At 42.3% G+C, this 16,595-nt stretch overlaps 1 protein-coding gene across 4 annotated transcripts in view; it reads left to right on the top strand.

Annotated features, from left to right (window-relative positions):
• Positions 1-5,958: 5,958 nt before the first annotated feature.
• The window catches only part of TRIM55 (tripartite motif containing 55), a 57,311-nt gene continuing 46,674 nt past the window's right edge, over positions 5,959-16,595 (top strand). For 3 of the 4 annotated variants that reach the window (XM_061600302.1, XM_061600321.1, XM_061600310.1), the window contains exons 1-2: positions 5,959-6,278; positions 6,874-7,046. In XM_061600302.1, the coding sequence (XP_061456286.1) occupies positions 6,111-6,278; positions 6,874-7,046 (341 nt within the window). In that variant the 5' untranslated portion in view covers positions 5,959-6,110. Of the gene's footprint in view, positions 6,279-6,868; positions 7,047-16,595 lie in introns of all 4 variants that reach the window. The other variant, XM_061600314.1, reaches the window with a different exon arrangement.

Consider the following 16,595-nt stretch of genomic DNA (forward strand, 5'->3'; position numbering starts at 1 on the left):
CCAGTGGCCATGCTGGCCGGGGCTGATGGGAGTTGTTCAAAAAAGTAACCTTTCCGGGCTCTGCCTCTAGTTAAAAAGAGAGAAAGATCTCAATGGATTGTTGTAAACCGCCCAGAGAGCTTCAGCTATGGGGCGGTATACAAATGTAATTAATAATAATAATAATAATAATAATAATAATAATGACGATGATGATGATGATGATGATAATGATAATGGATGACTGATGAAACTCTTAAAATGGTTAAACAGAGAAGGAAAGCAAACGCAAAAGGAGATAGGAACACAGAACCCTAAATGCAACAATACAGCGACTACTACATAGGGACAAAGAGAACTATTTACAATGGTTATTGTATAGAAATAGAAGAGGACAACAAAAAGGGTAGAACAAGAGCCCTATTCCAAAAGATTGGAGAAATTAAATGGAAATTTAAACCAAGGGTAGGGATGTTGAATAAACAACAGGGGAACACACTGACTGACCGAGATGAAATAAAAGGAAGATGGAAGCAATACACTGAAGAACTCTATAAAAGAGTTGCCAGGATGACAGATTCATTCATGGAGGAACCATATGATGGAGAACCATAAATTTTAGAATGTGAGGTGAAGGCTGATCTTAAAATACTTGGAAGAAACAAATCACCAGGAACCGATGGCATACCAATAGAGTTGTTACAAGCTACTGGGACTGAATCTGTCCAAATTTTGACAAAAATTTATCAAGAAATATGGAAAACTAAACAATGGCCCACAGACTGGAAGGGTTCCATATACATCCCAATTCCAAAGAAAGGGGATCTCAGGGAATGTAGTAATTATCAAACTATTGCCTTAATATCCCATGCAAGTAAAGTAACGCTCAAGATTCTACAACAAAGGCTCTTACCATACATGGAGTAAGAAATGCCAGATGTCCAAGCTGGATTTAGAAAGGGAAGAGGTACCAGAGATCATATCGCAAACATATGTTGGATAATGCAACAGACCAAGGAATTTCAGAAGGAAATCACCCTGTGCTTTATAGATTACAGCAAAGCCTTTGACTGTGTAGATCATGAAAAACTATGGAATGCTTTAAAAGCAATGGGGGTGCCACAGCATCTAACTGTCCTGATGCGCAACCTATACCCTGGACAAGAGGCTACTGTAAGGACAGAATATAGAGAAACTGGTTGGTTCCCCATCGGAAAGGGTGTGAGACAGGGGTGTATTTTATCACCCTATTTATTTAATCTATACGCTGAACATATCATATGAAAAGCAGGGTTGGACCAAGATGAAGGAAGTGTGAAAATTGGAGGGAGAAATATCAATAATTTAAGATATGCAGACGATACCATATTCTTAGCAGAAACCAGTAATGATTTGAAGCAAATGCTGATGAACGTAAAAGAGGAAAGCACAAAAGCAGGACTACAGCTGAATGTCAAAAAGACTAAAGTAATGACAACAGAAGATTTATGTAACTTTAAAGTTGATAATGAGGACATGAACTTGTCAAGAACTATGAATACCTTGGCACAGTCATTAACCAAAATGGAGACAATAGTCAAGAAATCAGAAGGCTAGGATAGACTGGGGAGGGCAGCTGTGAGAGAACTAGAAAAGGTCCTCAAATGCAAAGATGTATCTCTGAACACTAAAGTCAGGATCATTCAGAGCATGGTATTTCTGATCTCTATGTATGGATGTGAAAGTTGGACAGTGGAAAAAGTGGATAAGAGAGCTTTGCTCATACCATGGACCGCGAAAAAGACAAATGATTGGGTGTTAGAACAAATTAAACCAGAACTATCACTAGAAGCTAAAACGATGAAACTGAAGTTATCATACTTTGAACACATAATCAGAAGACATGATTCACTAGAAAAGACCATAATGCTGGGAAAAACAGAGGGGAGTAGAAAAAGAGGAAGGCCAAACAAGAGATGGATTGATTCCATAAAGGAAGCCACAGACCGGAACTTAACAAGATCTGAACAGGGTGGTTCATGACAGATGCTCTTGGAGGTCGCTGATTCATAGGGTCGCCATAAGTCGTAATCGACTTGAAGGCACATAACAACAACTATTGTTGTTGTTGTTGTTGTTATCCTTACACCAACCCTGTGAGATAGGTCAGGCTGAGAGACTGTGTCTAGTCCAAGGTCACCCAGTGGGCTTCATGGCTGGGTAGGGATTTGAACCTGGAACTTAGTCCAATACTGTAACCCACTGTGTTGGGAGACAGGACTGTACATCTTCAGAATGGGGGGGGGATACCAATTTGATGAACCTTTGTGTTAAGAAAAGAAAGCAACACCTCCCTGTCTGCAGGGAGCTTTTTATGGAAAAGGATATTTGGAGATGTGATTTTGCCATGCACCACTTTTTTTCAATTAACAGAGACTAAAATTACAATTAGCATGGGGGGGTCACAAAATCTTTTGAGCTTACAAAGGGGGTGCCGTACTCATAAATGTTGGGAACCATTGGTCTAAGGGTTGCAGACCTCATACTTCCACAGTGAAGATAAGAACATAAGAACATAAGGTATACTGCCTCTAAAGTATGGCTCCATTTAGTTATCATGGACAAGACCTTGATGGATTTGTCTAGTTGTATGTTGTATTGCACTTGTGACCGTAGACCCTCCTACCCATTTGGCTGAGCTGGTTAACTAACATTCCCAGTACACAGCAAACAAAAGTTTCAGAACATTTGGAGTCCAGCCTCTGTAACTGAAGGAGAAATTGACAATTTGGCTATTATTAAAGGATAAATTCACCTACAAAATACAAACTTTATAGGGCAGAGTAAGGGGCAGGAAGCCTCTATTGACTGATTACTCTAGGTTAAGAGTATTGTTTGTTGCAGAAAACAGAGTACCCTAACTTAATACTAAAGTATTATACCATTTTATGATTATGTTTAAAACAGTAAATGCCTTGCAGAATTTAGCCACCAAAATTATTTACTTTTGAATTTCCAAACTGGCATGATATAAACTTAGTAACCTGTCATTAACAGTAGAATTCTGCTCAGACAAAACCCCCACAGTTCAATGGGACTTTGCTCCAATGTGGACAGGATTGCAGACTACATCCACTTCATCTCTGAATACGCATTCAGATTGTAAGACATTACATCTGTATAATGAGTTTTTATTTTCAGTGGCGTAGTGGTTAAGGTGTTGGACTATGACCTGGGAAACCAGGGTTTGAATCCCCACACAGCCATGAAACTCACTGGGTGATCTTGGGCCAGTCGCTGCCTCTCAGCCTCATGAAAACCCTGTTCATAGGGTCGCCATAAGTCGGAATTGACTTGAAGGCAGTATATTTACATTTTTTTTTATATAGGCTAAGCACTATGTAAACATGAGATTATTGCAAACTATATTTTATTAGCAGAGTTCCCTAAAGTGTTCTAATGATGTTATTGTCAGATAAAATGAAACTAATCTATTTGGAGTTGCACAGTATGAAGGCAGGAGCAACAGCTTGCTACAGTAAGTGTGGTAGATATTTGGCTTAAACTTGCAGACATGATACATGCTGCTTGTACAGTTGTGTGATAAAGTATTGGCAAATAACAGCACAGATGGCTTTGCCCTAAGATTAGGCCTCACATGCCAGACATGATCTGGGAAATTGTCATTTTAAAAATAACTTCACACCAAGTGCCAAGTTTTGAAGGATCCATGTGTCTAATAAGTAAGATAGAAACGCAGCAATGCCCAGTGCTGGAACTTAGTTATTGGGATTATATTATGGCCATGGAACCCAGCAAGAATTATCACCTCAGCTCAGCCAATAAAAGTGGCATGCCTTCACAATTTTCTTGAATACTTTAATCAAGGATGGGTTTAGACTGTAATATTTTTTAAAACGCTGTTTTAAAAAACTGTTCTGCAATAGCCACAGTCAGCACTTTTCTACATTGAATATTGCTAAGCAGCAAATTATGTTTCCCACGTATCAATACTTAGAACCAGTGGCAGCAGCACAGCAGTTTTGAAGAAGCCACCGCCTCTATAGAGAGTCTCATACTAATGGGCTGTGTGAGGCAGCAGTGGAGGAAAGAGGCAGCTGGGTCAGCATTATGCAGGCATGGGCGCTGGAGGCCAGCCATGTGCTGGCAAGATGCTGAAATAGCCACTCCTTGCTACCACTGCTTCCCCCTCCCAATACTCACTACTAGGGACATGCCCCCCCCTCAGATCCTGCTGCTCTAGAGTGGTAGTTACCTCCCACCCACTGCAACACCTGTTACTGCTTCCGACCGGTTCACATAACCATGTCTGGGTCATAATTGCACCATACACTTAAAGCATTCTTATACCACTTTAACACTCATGGCTTCCCCCAAAGAATCCTGGGAACTGTCGGTTGTTAAGGGTGCTGGAATTGTAGCTCTGTGAGGGGTCTCCTAACAACTCTCAGCACCCTTTACAAACTACAGTTTCCAGGATTCTTTGGGCTCCTCCAGATGTCCTTTTTATTGTGCATTCATGATTATTTGTGTTTACAATGTTATTGGGGTGATCACATGGGATCTTGTTTGTGTCTGCAAAGGTTTTGGGGGCAGCTTCATTTCCAGTTAGTGCATATCCCATAACTTCCTATGGAAATTCAATAACTTTATATCATAAATGTTCTGGTTTATTTTTGTCCTGTTTTAGCCCCTCTGCACAGCAATAATGTGATAGCATTAGGGCAGCATTGCAGAACAAACTAAAGCAGAATAAATCCACCACTTATACACTATTATTGTGTGAAGAATATGTTGCAGAATACACCCCACAATAAATCTCCAGTCTGCAGGGCCACTTTGGGGGAAGCCATTACTGCTAAAGTGGTATAATGGAGCTTTAAGTGTATGCTGTGCCTGAATTTATTTTCACTTTCTTCTTCTTTCTTTTTTCCTCCCTTACCACTTTCCCCAATATTATTATTCAAAGTGCTTTACAATGAAATTCTTATTAAAATGTGTAAAATACCAGACCAATGAAACCGTCAATTATGGGTTGAAATATAACATGTGCTGGGAGTGTCACATGGCTTATGATTTCTGGAGGGAAATAAAATGTACCATAAGGCTTGACAGGCATTTGTGTTTGTAGACAATGGATTGTTTGTTTGGCATCTTAATTTGTAATAAATAAAGAGACAAATAATAAAATAAACAACAACATATTAAATTCCATCAGTGAGATAGCTAATACTGTTTCAGGCGCAAGATGGTGGGAAGGGCTTAGCCCAGGCCTGGTGATGATGGCGCAGCTGTCTCACCTGAGTCCTCCACCTTTTTTAGTTCACTTGGCTGGACAGACCTTGTGGCTCTGTGCCCATAGAACAGCCTGGAAACCCACAGAAGCCCTCTTTATGTGAGAATCCAGCAGATCCTAGTTATTCCATTTTATCTTCCAGTGTGATCACATCATTGTATAATAATTGCACATTATCAACGTGCTGTTACATATTTGTGGATGACCGAGACCTCGTTCTTTGATGTTGCACTCCTGTTGTAGAGATAGCTATCCCCATATACGCAAACATATCCCACATTTGTGTAATATTGTGTTACTGTCACTAGATTGGGGATTTTGAGAATGTTATCTTCTGTATAAAACATGATGGCAGCACTTGTTTTTATCATGCCAAAAGCTTCATATGGATTTATTTTCTCCATTCATCTTTCATTGTCCCTTGCTTTTTCCTGCTGCAATGAAGCCTGAAGAACCAGGCTGCATTCTTCAGTTAGCTTAACATTTTAGTTTTTCTAGAAGAGTGAGTGCTGCATGTGTTGGTGGCAACTGTCAATTTCTCCCCCTTCCTTCTTGAACACAGGAATGTTGATCTCTCACCCCTGTGAGCCGTCACCTGTCTAAATCTGTCCTTGTGTCAGATGCATATATGGAGAAAGTGAGTATGGCAACCAATGACGTTCTGCTTCTAAAATAGACCCAGCTCCCTTCATTCTGTTAAAACAATGTCCTCCAGGGAAAGATCCTCAAAGGACATTTGATCTCACAAGCTTTGGAATTCTTTCAAGGGACCTAACCCGGAAACCACTCGGCAGCACCCTAATTCTGAGCCTATGGTCCTTGGAATCGCTAGGAGATGAGCACCTCTCTTAATTACAAGACTTTTTTCAAAGAGCAGCAAACTATGGATAACCTGGAGAAACAGCTTATTTGTCCCATATGTTTAGAGATGTTTACTAAGCCGGTGGTTATCCTTCCCTGCCAGCACAACCTCTGTAGAAAATGTGCCAGCGATATCTTCCAGGTAGATTTATTTGACCTTTTAAAATTCCAGTGAATATTTATAATATTTTCATATGACAAAATGGGAGGGGGTAATCATTTAATAAGCAGGATTTTCTTTAAAAGAAAGAATGAGAATTAATTAGACACAGAGTTTTTGTTATTTGTTTTATGTGTGATTTTGGATCTCTTACATTTGTAAATGTCCCTTTTATTTATATAAACTGAAATGTTATTTTGAGTTTTTAGAGATATTAACACACATACCCATTCCTGTTGTTTCCCAACACCTCTAAAAATGGCAAATTTCTCTCTAGCATAAGTTGTCATTATATTATTAGCTGCCAGGCTTTGAACAAAATGATATTGGCAGTTATTTCTCTTTTTGTGTACTTTTTGAGCAGTATTTTCTCTTGTGCTTAAAGTAAGTTTGGCTTTGATGACCTGATCCACATCCCCTGAAATCACAAGAGTACTGCACACAGGTATTAGATCATGTCTTAAGCAGATTGTGTGATGTGGACGTTGTGATGTGGCAGTGAGAGCAGCTGTCAGAAATAATTGTGAAATAATGCATGCTTGGCTTTACAACTTTGTTTATTGCTTGGCAAGAACAGGCCTCGAACCCATATCTGCCAACCAGAGGAGGCACTACTGTGGCATCAGGAGGTCGATTCCGCTGTCCCTCTTGTAGACATGAAGTAGTTCTGGACAGACATGGAGTGTATGGTCTTCAAAGGAACCTGTTGGTGGAAAATATAATTGATATATACAAACAGGAATCTACCAGGTAATGGACTAATTTCTGTCCTTGAAGGATTGTCTACTGATGCAGGTTCTTGACTTGGTTGTGTTTGAGCTTCTGTCCATGTCTGTAACAGATAAAATCCCCACCGGCTCCCGGTCCTGGTTTGACAGAGACTGTAAGTTGAAGAAAAGAGAGCTGCGTAGATTAACTAGAACAATCAGGTGTGTCGACTCAGAAGAGGCAATGGCCCGACTATGTCGCAGTGAATACAAAACATTACTTAAGGGGGGGGGAAAGGCCTTCTTTGTTAATAACTGGCAGGCCCTAGGCCAGGCCTTATCCGAAAAGAACGACCCTAAATTCTGGAAGCTGATCCAGTGGGGTTCTTTCCAGGACCACTTTGTGGCAGTTCCACCCATTATCCCCGAATTCTGGGTCTCCCACTTCCATTCCATCTTTGGAAGTACCGCACCCCCCCTCTCGGCTCCACTTGGTGACCTTTCTTCTGCCCCTCCCTGGCCGCCCGTCACTGCCTCAGACATAGGGGATTTAATTCTGTCTCTTCGCCCCGGCAAGGCCCCAGGGGAAGACATGATCCCCCCTGAGGTCTATCTGTTGGATCCCACTTGGTGGGCTCCTATTTTAGCTATTTTATTTACACGCATCAATTTGACCGGGGACATTCCGCCAGGATGGCGCTCCAGTATTGTTGTGCCTATTTTTAAAAAAGGAGATGGATCAGACCCATGAAACTACAGACCTATAAGCCTTTTAGACGTTTCATCCAAACTACATGGGCGTTACCTCCTAAATAAGCTTCTTGCATGGGACTCTACCCACTCCATCCTCCACGAGGAGCAAGTCGGGTTTAGGAATGGTAGGAGTACCGTTGATCACTTGTATGTCCTACACCACTTACTGCAAAAGACTGTCATGGGCCCTAACAAGTCCCTTTTTGTGGCCTTCATAGATTTCATCGCTGCCTTCGACCTAATAGATAGGGACTTACTGTGGTGCAAACTGAGCCAGACTAATATTGACAAAAGGCTGCTCTGGCTCATCCAGTCTGTCCACCAGGTCAACACCTTGCAGGTACGGTTAGGCCCACAGGGCACTCTATCTCGACCAATCCAGATCACGAGAGGAGTAAAGCAAGGCTGCATTTTGGGCCCCTTTCTATTCAATTTTTATATCAATGACATTATTCCAGAGTTGACTTCCCCTTCCTTTTTCCCACCATCGGCTGGGAATCATAAGATCTTGTCCCTGCTTTATGCTGACGATCTGGTTTTACTCTCTCTGAATAAAATCGGTCTAAAAAGGATGCTCACCAGGCTGGGGAATTTCTGTAAAGAGCAGAACCTGACCATTAACCATTCCAAATCTAAGATTATGATCTTTGGCAAGAAGAGCCCCAAGTCGACCTGGTCTCTGAATGGGCACAAATTAGAGCAGGCGCACTCATTCAAATACCTGGGCGTGCATTTCAGCGAGAAACTTTCATGGAAACACCACCTGGTGGCAACTAAACTCTCTTGCTCCAGATCAATCGGCCAACTTAGAAGTTTCTTTTATACCCGAGGTGGGCAACTAATTAACCCCATGCTTAAAGTCTACGTGGCAAAAATCCTACCCCAAATCCTTTATGGGGCCGAACTGTGGGGGGAGTCGGTAAAGCAGGCAGTGGAAGTCCTCCAAAATAAGATCTTGGGTTTGCCTCAGGGGGTCCCGGCAGCCCATCTGAGAGCGGAGCTTGGCTTACCCTCCCTCGCAGCAAGAATAGACCTAGCACATTTCAGATTCTGGCGGAAACTACTTAGGTTGGATGAATGCTCCTTACCCAAACATTGTTGGACGGAGCAACATAAGACCAGGGGATGGGCACACATGATTCAAGCAAAACTAGAGACCTATAATCTCTCCCTGAGGAAATATCTGAGCCTCAGCCCACACGCGCTCAGAAACTGGGTCTTCAATCACGACGCGAATCAGGATCGGGCAGTAATTGCCGTAGCCCCTTTCTCCCCCTGGTTCCCCCTAGTCAAACTCAATCATGCTAGACCCTTTTATTTTGAAGTCCTGACGCAAGCCCATCTGCGCAGGGTGTTCACAGAACTCAGGTTCCAACTGATGCCCTCGGCCTATCTGGACGGGAGATACCTGGGCATCCCAGTTAAGGAGCGGAGATGCATCTTTGGATGCAACCGGTTAGAGGACATCACCCACTACTTGCTATTCTGCCGCCTATATGAGGACCCAAGAAGGAAATTCCTAGCTTATCATATCCGCTTGCTTATGCGCGCAGGGAAAAGCCCCTGTGATATGGTCGTTGAATTACTGGCCGATAGCAGTAAACAAACAACAGTTGCAGCAGCCAACTTCGCCTTTGCTGCTAGGAAATTACGGGCGAACCACATTAAGACTTATAACATCTTGTAATCGTTTTAAATTTGTACAAACTTTTAAGCCTTTTGATGTGTATTTGTGTTATGTCGTATTTTGCAAAGGCCTATGGCCATACGCAATGAAGTTTTTTTGTTGTTGTTGTTGACTTGGTTGTGTTTGCCCTGGAAACACATGGATTAGATTTCTGAAGGCCCCAAACAGAGACTTCAAATTGGTTTTATTACAAAGCTGAGCTATTGCTGCCCATTCCCTGTTAGTACCTCTTTCCTATATCCCATTAATTATCTTCTTCAAGTCAACCTGGAGCTTATAGCATCAGGAGAAAGCAATAGGAATCAGCACCAGCAGTAGGCCCTATCTGCTAGAAATAGCAAGTCCCCTCACATCTCTCTTGTTTGCTCAACTGGCCACTGCTACTGGTTAGGATTTGCTTTGTAAGAAGGAAGGTATGCTTGAATTAATTTTTGATTGGGAGCTTCATATCATAGTATTGGATGCCACATAATCCTGTATATTTATTCACTAATAGGCAAAAAACCTTGCTGTTTAAGAATGTACCTATAGCCAACAGATATTTCTATCAAACTTTAAAAAGCAGGGAAATTGGGCAGCTATAGTGAATGCACCAGGGGAGCAGGAGACCTGACCTCCTCTCTGAGATGTTGGACTGCCCTACAAATTTGTCAAAATGCAAACACCATTTGGATTGGTCTTTCAGTCCAATCCACTTCCTGTATAGCTTGGAAGAATTTGGTAACATGTGCCTCTGAGCATATGGTCAGTGGTGGCAATACCTGCCATCTCCAAAGATGGAGAATTACATTTTTGTATGTTTGTTGGTGTTCTTCTTACTTTGCTTCTTTTCTGTGTTACTACTGTTTCTACAGAGAATCTAGCCTAGCAAATTATATTTCTCTCATTATTCATCCTAGATATCTGTGTCAAATTTATTTTTATTAATTTCAAAGCCTTTTTATTGGTCAATGTCATATGATGGTGAAGACAGCCTTTTGTGTTTCAAACTGGAGGTTATGCTCTATTTCTATTTTGAGTGCATTAACAGTTGAATCTGAAACTGCAGTTTGGATGTAGAATCAGACAGATTACAATATGTTTCTAGTTAAGCAATGACTCTAGCTGTTGGAAAAAACAAACTTGGCCTGCCCAAGATGCATATTTTCAGCCTTCTATGCTTAAACTATTCCACTTAAGGAAAGGTGGGCATGGTCAATGAAAAACATAGAGCATCTCAGACCCCTAGTCAGGGTCTGGTCTCGTAACGGATCTCTCACACTGGCCCAGCACAGGTCTCTCACGATCCCACTACTAGGCACCACCACCTGACACTCTGTAATGCAATACTGCTCTGAGACTGTGCCTTAAGTCTCCTCCTCAGATTGCTACATAGTGTCTGGGTGCACTTAGAGGCCACAACCTCCTGTATCTTTCTGCCTTTAAAGATTACAGCCCTGGGTTGCTTTTGGATACCTGCTGCTGTTACACTATCCCTTCACCGCTGCCACCATTGATATGGTTCCCAGCTTTGGTATTTGTTCTGCCCACCCTTCTGGTCTGTAATATCCCAGCCAAGGATCAAGCGTGATGTTAAACCAAAACTATTTATTTAATAACACAAGGAATAAACAAGATTACTTTAAGTTCAGCCAACATGTATGTGGTTACATATAATAGTTTTCACTTTATATCTCTTAGTCCTAAAACCTGCCTCACTACCCGCCTAAACACAAATCCACCCCTCCAAAACCCCAGAACCAATGGGATTTACTCCTGTGCAATGATGGCTAGAATAGGTAAAACTGAACATGGGGGAGGAGGAGGGAGAGGGGAGAGTAGAGGGAAGGAAGAAGGGGGAGAGGGGAGCAGAAGGAGTGGGAGGGGGAAGGAGGAGTTTGGAAGGGGAGTGGGAGTGGTGAAGGAAGGGTGAGGAAAGGGGCAAAAGAGAGGTGATGGAAAGGAGGGAGGAGGGGAGGGCAGGTTAGATCATTTACATACTTATTGAGTTCAATGGGATTTACTCCCATGCAATCATGCCTGAAAATGAAATGGACTGCCTTTCAGTCGATTCCGACTTATGACGACCCTGTGAATCGGGTTTTCATGGTAAGCAGTATTCAGAGGCAGTTTACTATTACCTTCCTCTGAGGCTGAGAGGTAGTAACTGCCCAAGGTCACTCAATGAGCTTCATGACTGTGTGGAGATTTGGACCTGGTCTCCCAGGTTATAGTCCTAGGATAGGTAAATCTGACCATGGGGGGGAGGGGAAGGATAGAGGGCAGAGGGGGAAAGATGGGATGGGAAGGGGAGGGGGAGGGCACGGGAGGGGTGGCAGAAGGGAGACGGAAGGGGCAAAAGGGAGAGGATAGGAGGAAGGAGGGCAGGTTTGATCATTTGCATGCTTTTTTAGTTCAGTGGGATTTACTCCTGTGCAATCATGCTTAGGATAGGTGAAACTGACCTGGGGGCAGGGTGGGGGGAGGAGGGGAGGGGAGGGGAGGGGGAGGGGGAGGGGGAGGGTGGGCATTGGGCAAAGGGGAATCCCCTTTCCAAAAGGAAAACATTGTGAACAGTATCATCCTTTTTCACTGTTTCCCCCACCTTTTTATTCTACAGCAGGCACATGTAGCTTCCCACCCAAATTTAAACCAAAGCTGTTCCTGGCCACATCCACACCAGACTGTTATTTCACTTTAGGCAGTCATGGCTTCTCCCTTAGAATCCTGGGAAGTGTAGTTAGTGAAGGGTGCTGAGAGTTGCTAGGAGATGCCCTGTTCCACTCACAGAGCTACAATCAGAGCAGCTGACTGTTAAACCACTTTGGCCACTGGAGCTCTGTCAGGGGAATTGTAATCTCATCTCAGGACCCTTCACAAGCTACACTTCCCAGGATTCTCTGGGGGAAGCCATGACTGTCTCAAGTGAAATCAAAGTCTGGTGTGGGTGTGGTCCCCTGATAAGGCAAGCCAAGCAGCTGGGAGTCTGGCTTTTAGAACACTGACAGTTGGTTCTTACTGAGCATGCCTGACGTTATCATTCAGTTCAATGCTAAATTTCTTAAATTAACTAAAAATCAGCCAGGCATTTTTTTAACTTTTAAACTGCAGAAGATGAAGGTCAGAGTATGGGGCAAAGTCAGTAATAGGATTACAGGTACTCTGTGAACATGGATGATTTTTAATTAATTTGAACAGATTATGAGAACTCTGACAGAAAAAAGTCCAAAAGGGGTCTGGTTTCCCCCCCTCTTTTTACACTTTGAATTATTGATTCTAGCTGACTATTTTGTGTATCACCATGAAAATTTAGAGAGTTGTTAAGCAAGTGTTTCTGAGTTCAGGACTGTAAGTATTGTAAGGTTTTGTTTTGAAATGAGCTTATGGGAAGGATCAGAATGGCCTGGGGCGTATTTTCAATTTAACATTTGCGAATTGCGAAGAATACATGCTGACTATAGTATACAGCCACTCTTGTGGCTGTATAATTGTATAATGTTTGCAGCTCTGATCTGTTGTTTGTGGAATTACTTGGCATAAAGCAACATTTATTGCCGCCCTGGGCTCCTGCTGGGAGGAAGGGCGGGATATAAATTAAATAATAAATAAATAAAAAACATTTAGACAGGTATGAATGTTTACTCTTTACATCTGAGGAATGAACCTACAATTCATGTCAGTAGTCTGTGTTCATAGGCACACTCAAGCAATTCTGTAGCCACAGATCAAATCCCCACTTGGCCATGAAACTCACTGGGTGACCCTGGACCAGTCACAGGTCTCTCAGCCTAACCAACCTCGTTGTGAGGATAAAATTGGGAGGGGACAACCATGTACCCCACCTTGAGCTCCTTAGAGGAAAGGTGGGATATAAATGTAAGAAATAAATAAATAGTACATAAATATGTGAATTACGTTCAGAAACCATCCTGCATGACAGCAAATTGCATCATCAATACCCTGAAATAATATTCTTGAAAGCATGGTTGTGCTTAAAAAAAACTTATTTCAGTGCTCCTTTTGAAAGAAAAACTCAGAAATTATAATTAATGAAAAGGGGCAGGATTCTAGGATAACTGATTCTGCATGCTCAAGGGGATATGTAGAATTCCCCTCTCCAATCAACTCCTACCCTACCCTCCATGTCACATGGCAAACTGCTTCTGAAAAGCGTCAGAAGTAGAAGAGAAGGCCCTGCCCCTGAATTGCTTACAATCTAAAATTCAAGGAAGAAAAGGGAAGCGGAAGCAAGAGTAAACAGGGAAGGAATGTGTTACTGTTTCACTTACACATACTTTGCATCAGTTACAGGCGTAGGTGCAATATTAAGGCATGGCCACAAGGGGGTTGTTTAAAGATAAAACCTACAAAGATATACAGAGGTTGGAGGGTTGGCCTAAAGTAGGCTTCACATCCTGGCCAAGATCAGGCAATGGTACATAAAAAGATTCAAGGGAAGAAGAATTTGATTTAACAGAAAAAGAATTTTCAGTGCATTACAACGTCTATATTTATTCTTACATGTCTCAGGCATATTATTACCTTCTTATTTCTTGCACTCTGCTGTAGTACTGGTCCATTGCTATCTAGTTTACAGGTTCCTTTTGTGTGAGATGATCTGTTAGGAGACGTTGAGTTTGGAATATTCTCCGGTCTAGTTCTTGCAAAGAGTGGGTGACACTGTAAACCTGTATCTGGACTGTATTACTGCAGGTTAAGGACAAAGGGCTCATTCACATGGCAGCTGAACTCTATTTTAAAGACAAACCTTTTCCCATCGCAATGGAAGTTTAAAGATCACACTTCCTACCTTCCAATCGGTTTTCCATTCATACTGAAGGAAAAGGGTTAATCATGCAGCTTTCTAATGACCATGCCATCTTAAGGTCAAACTATCACTTCCTCTAGTTACCTTGGCAACTGAGCATGCTCAGTTTGTTCCAGAGTAAGTTTCATTAAAAAAAGAAAAAATCCTCAAGTTTGATTATTTGTATTTTCAGAATCCAGCAGAAATACAAATATTTGTTTGAACAATGTTATTTTTTTTGCACAAGTTAGGGGGGAAAGAAAAGGGGGGGAGGGAGTGGGCATGGACTAACAAGAGCATCGGAGCTAAGCGTCTACAAGCCCCTAGAGATAGGAAGTGCAGACTGTTTTTCCTTCACTTTTTGGATTATGATTGGATTGATTTGCTGCGGATTAAAAGCTAAATGCAGTGGGACGCCTTCTGTTTGCCTCCTATGTTATGGGATCGTGAATTAAACGGACATGCAAGTAGAACCCATCTCACATTAAATCGCAATGTGAACCGGCCCAAAGGCCATAGTGACTGAATGCTCTTTTGTATAAAAACATTATAGCTAGCTTTCTATTTAAGATGGTCAGAGGACAAGGATACAACTCTTAAAGGTGCTAGGCCCTGACCTGTTTTGCACCTGATCACCTTTTTTCTATATGGAGGAAATGATTTTGTTTAGAAAAGTATTAAGTCATGTGAGCAGGTTGGGGGGGGGACCCTCAGCAAAGTGCTCACTGGTGGGTTCCCTCCTATCTCAGTATTCCCTCATGGTGGATTTATCTGACGAGGATCAGCCAACAGCAACAAGACTCTGATATTTCCCACAATGCACCAGAATAATGCTATGTTTGGGGCACTGTGAGAAATTTTAATAGTGGCGTTCGACCACCAAGTGCTCATTGGAACAGCAGGGGGGAAGAGGGGAACTCACAGCAGATGTCAGCAGCAGTGGGCCCTTCAGAGGTGCTGGATCCTTAGCAGCTGCTCAAGGGTGGTGCTGACACTGACCCATATGAGTCTCCAGCTTACTCAGCAGCAATACCGTCTAGAGAGGTTTGTCAGTTCATCTGCTCTTTGGGAAAACTAAGTCTCAGCACATGAAGAACTTCAGGTCACTGTACTACATAAATGTCAATAATTATACTATTAGAGAATCCATAAGTTCTGACAGCTTCTTCTATCTGAAGGGGCAATCCAAATCCTTGCTTGGCAGTGGCAGGGCTTAATGAAGCGCCATAGCCGCATCCTCAGCCTGGCCACTTGCGCCAGGCAGGGTGGAAGATGGGGGGCAGGCAGTGAAGGCTGGTCCATTAGGGGGAAAGGGGCATTGCCCCACCAACATCAATCTGCTCTCAGCCAGGCCATCTTCTTATTTAGGAACCAGATCGGGGGTGGAACTGCTTTTGGCCTTCCTTAGTCACAATGTTGCTCTAATAAAACTCAGCAGGGATGAGAAGGAGGGCAAAACTATAATTAGTTTGCTGTGCCTGTCATTGGCTTTCACTTCACCTACTGATGATGTACCAGTCCCAATGGACACCAGCCATCACTGGAGGTAGGGGGGAAAAGGTACGCGCCCAGGCTAGTGCAGGGAAGAGGCCCAGATTGGGCCCATTTCCCTCATGTGATGGCAGCAGATCTGTGCTGACCCAGCCCCAGCCTCTCCCTACTCCTGAAATGCCATATATACTTTATTTTATATAAAATAAACCAACACACACTGTTATTTTTATTGTAATGCACGCATAACCAGGGAAAATATTTTATTTTATTTTATTTACTTATTTAGCAATTGGGGGCAGGGTAGACTGTGCAACATTAAAATAGCAATGCTGAGCACTCGGGGAAAATATAAAAACAATATATCATAAAAACAATCTAAAACAAGATTCACATGATCACAATGCTAGCTGCAGGCAGAAATTATCTGTACTAATACTAATCTGGGAAGGCGTGACTGAAGAGAGCTTTTTTAAAATATTCTAATAAAGCCCAAAATCTGACTTCACATTACTGCCATAATTGCACTGAAACCAATTGTTTTAAGTTGGTGATTTACTGCAAGGAGATACCCAAATAATGAAAGGTCTATCTGTTTCCACAGGACCTTTCTCTAAACTTTAGATGCTGACCTCATCAAATCCCATCTCTCTCTTTTCATTGTTTCTTTCCTTCCATTGGGAGATTATCCATTCTACCTGCATTATTTATGTTAATATCAAAACTATGTCAAAACAAGCCTAACAGCGCAACTCTACACATGTCTTAGACATAAGCCCCAATGAATCAAGGAATTTCAGAAGAAAATCACCCTGTGCTTTATAGATTACAGCAAAGGCTTTGATTGTGTAGATCATGAAGAACTATGGAATACT

This window comes from Rhineura floridana, chromosome 1 (genome assembly GCF_030035675.1).
Source record: "Rhineura floridana isolate rRhiFlo1 chromosome 1, rRhiFlo1.hap2, whole genome shotgun sequence".
NCBI lineage: Eukaryota > Metazoa > Chordata > Lepidosauria > Squamata > Rhineuridae > Rhineura > Rhineura floridana.